The 6,000-nt window shown below is 43.4% G+C and overlaps 1 protein-coding gene across 1 annotated transcript in view; it reads right to left on the bottom strand.

Moving 5' to 3' along the window:
* Positions 1 to 5,327, bottom strand: part of Atp5f1a (ATP synthase F1 subunit alpha) — an 8,937-nt gene extending 3,610 nt beyond the window's left edge. The window contains exons 1-6 of the mRNA XM_055622658.1: positions 5,193 to 5,327; positions 3,439 to 3,517; positions 1,818 to 1,987; positions 929 to 1,102; positions 661 to 827; positions 326 to 474 (exon numbers count right to left, since the gene is read on the bottom strand). Coding sequence (XP_055478633.1) covers positions 326 to 474; positions 661 to 827; positions 929 to 1,102; positions 1,818 to 1,987; positions 3,439 to 3,517; positions 5,193 to 5,252 — 799 coding nt within the window. The 5' untranslated portion in view covers positions 5,253 to 5,327. The remainder of the gene's footprint in view (positions 1 to 325; positions 475 to 660; positions 828 to 928; positions 1,103 to 1,817; positions 1,988 to 3,438; positions 3,518 to 5,192) is intronic.
* Between the last annotated feature and the right edge of the window lie 673 nt (positions 5,328 to 6,000).

Genomic DNA, 6,000 nt, shown 5'->3' with positions numbered 1-6,000 from the left:
AATAAATAAATAAATAAATAAATAAATAAATAAATAAATAAATAAATGAAGGAAGGAAGGAAGGATAGTGAATAGTAAATAATGAATAATAAAGAAATAAGATAAAATAAAATAAAAAAACAAATCAACCAAAGTCAAAAAACAATCTGAAGTAATACACAAAGCACGTAGTTAAGAGGTGCTTCACAGCATTTTCTTGTTTCTGTTGATTTACACTAGACTGTTCTGTTCATTGCAGAGTACATTCAGCTTTGGTTAAGTAGATGTTCTAAGCTCAGCGGTGATAAAGAAGCCACGAGAGGCCAAGGGACTAATATGCCAGTACCTGCATCTGTCAGTCTCTTCACCAGCTGAGCAACAGTGGAGCGCTTCTGACCAATGGCAACATAGATACAGTACAGCTTCTTCTTTTCATCGGTCCCCTCATTGAAACGTTTCTGGTTGATGATTGTGTCAATGGCGATTGATGTTTTCCTTTAAAGAGAGTGGCATAATGTCAGGAAACACAGGATTTCCAGGCCCAACTGGGCCACTGCTGGTCTCCATCATCACCTGCTACTGCCCCACTACAAACACAGCATTTACTATCCCCCCAAAACCAGAATTACTTACTAAGAATAATCATTGATTAGAACTTTTAAAAGGTTTTCGAGTCTTTACCCAGTCTGTCTGTCACCAATAATCAGCTCTCGCTGACCACGACCAATCGGCACCAGGCTATCCACAGCCTTAATGCCAGTCTGCATTGGTTCCCGCACTGAGATTCGGGGAATGATCCCAGGGGCTTTCAGACCCACTCTTCTACGAGTCTTGGAACCAACCGGACCCTGTAAAACATATTAAGCATTAACAAACAAATAAAAAGAAACCCTCAAGAGTAATTAGTTTTGATGTTTGCCACATCAGCAGCCAATAAGCATTAACCCACCTTTCCATCAATAGCATTACCAAGGGCATCAACTACACGACCCAACAGTTCCTCGCCAACGGGAACGTCCACAATGGCACCTGTTCTCTTGACAATATCTCCTTCTTTAATTAGTTTATCATTCCCAAACACGACAACTCCAACATTGTCAGGTTCCAAGTTCAGGGACATACCCTGCACAAAACAAACAAGTAAACCATGAAGCCAGAACGGCTCCATTCCACATACTAATAAGTAATAATGTAGGCAGCTTGCGAGCAGCAGGGAGAGGCAGGTGGATATCCCCGTCCACCCGCCTCAGTTCACTATCTCTCAACTAATGTTCTCCAGTTAAGACTTCATGAAATAGCTCGGTGGGTGGGTGCTTGACCTGACATGATCACAGGTAGGAGAGAACCTCCAGAAAGTTGGTATATGATGCTCTGACCTCCACAGTGGCACACTGCAGTGCTGCCCCACAAGCTCAATAACTATGCACCAAGTATCGGCAGGTTCTGACAGCTACACACTGACTTAGCTTTCAGTAATGGATCTACTCTTACTGGGAAAAGAGTTCAGTTTACATAACCAAATGCTTTTGCATAAAATGATCTTCGCAGCTACAAAGGAGCTGATGTGAACTTACTGAAACAAGGTGAATGTTGACTAAATTTTCAATTTTCTTGCCACTGGCTACAACTTATTTATCAGCACATATGAGGGGAAGGGAGACTATGGGACTTGGTTTAATCAAAATCTTTCTAGCTTATTCTCTTTACAACCTGTAATAGGGGAGAAATGAGGCAAATTGTGACTTAAATGTTTTTAATGTTTGACAAGCTCTGAATTTCTAAATGAGAAACCAAAGCCACAGATCCTAAAATAACACAACTCCCACTTTATAATCTACCTTTAAGCCTGAAGAAAATTCTACCATTTCTTCTGCTTGAACATTCCTCAGCCCATGTACTCGGGCAATACCATCACCAATGCTTAAGACACGGCCGGTCTCTTCAAGGTCAACAGAAGTATCTGCTCCAAGAATCCGCTCTTCAAGAATGGAAGACATCTCAGCAGTGCCTAAGAGAACATGTCACTCAACTTAATACTCTTGTCCAAATAGCTTCTCAAAACCCATTTCCCAAAAACTAGTTTCACAATAATAACGTAATTCTAAAACACAATACAAATTTTATTTTTAAATGTTGACTATCTTGGAGCTACAGAGATGGTTCAGTGGTTAAAAGTATTTGCTGCTCCTACAGAGAAACTAGGTTCAGTTCTCATCACCCATATGGCAATTCACAACTATATGAAATTCCAGTTACAGGGACTCTGAAGCCCCCTGTGAGCACCAACACACAGACACACGCATAGCCTAGGTAAAGTGCTCATACACACCGTAGATGTAAATAAGGTGTTTTATAAAGTTGATATTGGTCACTGTCAAAATGACTGAAACTTCAAGAGATTAAGAGAAAAACTTTTTCACAAGTCAAACAATATCGTAACATATTACCCTGCCCTAATGTTTTCCCTTCATTTCTCACTTAATTTCTAAAGAATCTGTAATTATGTTAAAATCTGACTTCTGAGATGGTCAGTGAGTAAAGTTGCCTGCAAGCCCGGTAAACAGAGTTCCAGCCCCAAGACCCACAAGGTAGAAGAGAACTGGCTCGAGAGCTGTCCACTGACTTCCACATGTATGCCATGTCGGGAACACAAGTGCTTGTTCAATAACGTGCAAAAATAAACACATCAAAAAGTTACACAATTTCCCCAGTAAAGATCCTAAGCATGAGCTAGAGAGATGGCTCAGCTGTTAAGAGCACTGTCTGCTCTTCTAGCAGTCCCTAGTTCAATTCCCAGCAGCCACACAGAGGCTCACAATTATCTAAAATGGTATATGATGCTCTCTTCTGTCTTGCAGGCATACATGCAAATAGTGCTCATATGTATAAATAAATAAATCTCTAAAAAAAGAACCTAGGCACTAGTGCGCATCTCACTATATAAATACACTATGTATATATTTACCCTTTTCTTAAACATTACAATACATGGCCAGGGGTGAGTAGTATTTGCCTACAAAGCCCTGGGTTCCATCCCTAGCACCTCTAAGAGGAACAGAAAAAGAGCCCTCCAGCCCATCTCCAAAGAAACTTCCCAACTACAGTGTCTTCTTATGTATGCTCGGCTCCCCTCTTCCCTACTGTACATGCAGGTATAAAACAGAAGCGACCGTCTTTGAAAACGCCTATCAGTGAAAAATTGTTCATTTTCTTATACCTTTTACAAGAGGTTCAAAAAAAATTACAGTTCAGAGAGTGCCTATACATATGCATAGTTTTCATCCAAAAGGAATCATTAAAAAACCACACTGTGGGAGGGGGGACCATACTGCGTAACAGAAAAGTATAGTTTCATTAGACAAAAATAATCTATCAAGATAAGGCATTTTACATTTGGTATATGATGATTAAATTCAAAGTGGGGGGTCTTCACGATGTAGTTTTTAAAACCGGACTTACCAGTCTTCTGAAGTCGAGTGTGGGAGGCATGGAGATTTCTTGCAGCAATAAAGGATGACCCCAAAGCATTTTTGGAGACCTAGTACAAAAACATTCTTTAACCAATCTGATTCTTTAAAAGCTTTCATCACACATAGGCTACACTCATGTACCTGCACAGGCATTAAACACACCCAGCCTTCAGGAGCTGGATGGGGTGGTGTGCATGCCTGTAATCCTAGCACTCAGGAGGCAAAGGCAGGAGATCACCTGAAATTTGAAGCCACACTGGTTCATACAGCATATTTCAGGCCACCCAGAACTGGAGAGCACGACCCAGTCTCAAACACAGCACAAGAAGCAGCAAAGACCCCACAAAACTGACAAGCTTAAATATGGGCTGAGGCTGATCAGACAGCAAATCTTGCCTAAAAGTTGATGGTTCAATTACACAGGAAAGCATGATGCGATACATGCATCTATTATTGCTATTGCTGGTACACAGCCTACAGAAAGCTTTTTGTCAAATACAATTGTTAAGACACTCTTTCTCAAGGACAGCTAGGCATTACTATTTTGATGTTATTTTTCAACTGAGTTGTGGAAACATCAGTAAGATAACCACTACCTAATGGGGAGAACTTCAGTATTGTTCCTATTTTTCTTCCTTTTTTTTTTTTTTTTTTTTCAGGCAGATACTGGGTGAGCAAATCAATGCTGCAGCTAGTTTAGAAAATACGATTTTTTTTTTCCACTGTGGACTAAATCCAGCAGTAAAGTGGAACCTGGACCCCTGTAATTTTTCTTTCTACTTCGGACACTGTGATTTTGCTATTTTGAATCTGCTAGTTTTTCATGGGAACCAATACAAATCTTTTTTAAACATGTTTTTTCCCCCAACAGAAAACTGCCAGTGTTGGAGAGCAGTATATTATTTCGCCTTTTAAATCCAGATTGCTTTTATAATGAAAAGGTAAAATACTTATATAGGACTTAAAGGCCGTACTTTTTTTTTCTTTTTAAGAGTTATTCTCAGCATCATGGGAGATCATTAGTAAGGACACCGACTGTCGGGGATACTTCCCGACCTTATGGTCTATTTTACAACTCTTTAAACATGAGGCAGACAACTCAACTCAAGGACAAAATCTTTTAAAATGTCAAAGAACCTCGAGGTCTTATGCCTAATCTAGTCCATTTACAAATTTTTCACCGTCGTTGATGGTGTAAACCACACAAACTGTTTCCGCACCGCGCGATGTTTCACGATCTTTTCCGTATTCAGCACCGAGTAACTAGCCGACAACTCAAAGGGTCACTTTCATTTATTCCCCTTGAACTGACCTCCGAGCAAAGGTGAAATGCTCGGGCCTGCTGACCTTCATACAATGTCAAGCTCTCCTCACGCTCCTGCACAAAGCTGCTGACAGCTCCTTTGACCTTCAGCGGAGCCAGACCCCAGGAACAAGCCTCTGAGCAGGCCAGACAGGCAGCGCTCACAAACCCTGACCTTGACCCTAGGCTCGACCCTAGGCCGGCCCCCACCCCAAGACCAGATCCTCCAAAAGCCCCTTTGCACAGCAACGCCGAGGTCACGGATCCCTGCACCACCGCGCCCCGAAGGCCTGCAGAAGTGCCCTTCCGCCGTCCGCGCAGCCGAGCAGCCACGGTGCAAGATGGCGCCGTCCGCCCCAGCCCCGCAGCACACAGCCCCGCAGCGCTCCGCAGAGAGCCGGTGCCCGCGTCCGCGCCCGCCTGCCCAGGCCCCGGCTCACCAGTCCCGCCCGGCGAGGGAGGGCACGGGCCACGGCCGCGGCGACGCGCACGGACAGCATCCTTGCAGCTTCTCCGGGAGCTCCTCTGCAGCCGCAGCCTCCGGACGACTGGCACAAAATGGCCGAGCGCGGAGGAAGGTCAAGGCAGCCAGCCCCCCCTGACCCGGAAGTACTGCCTCCTCCCTCACCTCCGGACGCAAATCTTTTTTTTTTTTTAATGGTTATTTAAAAAAGTAATAATAACTCTTCTTTTTAAATTTAGAACTAAAAGTGAACGAATCAGTTGTTTCCAGCCTCCTCCTTGCATTCATCATTTTTATTTTTGCTCTGTTGAATCGACCTTGCAGTTGTCCTGGGCGACCACGTGAGTAGCGGAACCAGAGGAGAAATGTCCCTGAAGTGGGCGTCAACCTGTGGCCGACTGCTTAGATTGTGAGCAGGATTAATAGTGCCGGTGGGGTAACCCTGCATGCTCTGGCAGTCCGGGTCGGCGGAACTCCTGCGCAGTCACCCACCCAAGAGGGGTTAATCTTCAGGCCCTGAGAACAATCTGAAGCCACTTAAAGTGCCTATTATTATTAGTGTGTGTGATGTGTATGTGTGTGTGCCAAGGCATACTTGTGGAGCCCAGAGGCCAGTCCTCTCCTTCCACCGAATGTGGATCCTGAAAAACAAACTCAGGTCAGGGTTGGCGTTGGCGTACAAGCACTTTAACCACTGAGACATCTTACTGGCCCCCGATTTGGGTTTTAATATCTAAATCTTTTCTTGAATTAAAAAGTTTTATTTCATTATGTAGTTAGATGTT

Source organism: Psammomys obesus, unplaced genomic scaffold, assembly GCF_907164565.1.
Source record: "Psammomys obesus unplaced genomic scaffold, mPsaObe1.curated_primary_1811, whole genome shotgun sequence".
In the NCBI taxonomy this organism is placed as follows: domain Eukaryota; kingdom Metazoa; phylum Chordata; class Mammalia; order Rodentia; family Muridae; genus Psammomys; species Psammomys obesus.
The sequence above is the reverse complement of the archived record's forward strand: the minus strand, read 5'-3'. Positions and strand labels throughout refer to the sequence as shown.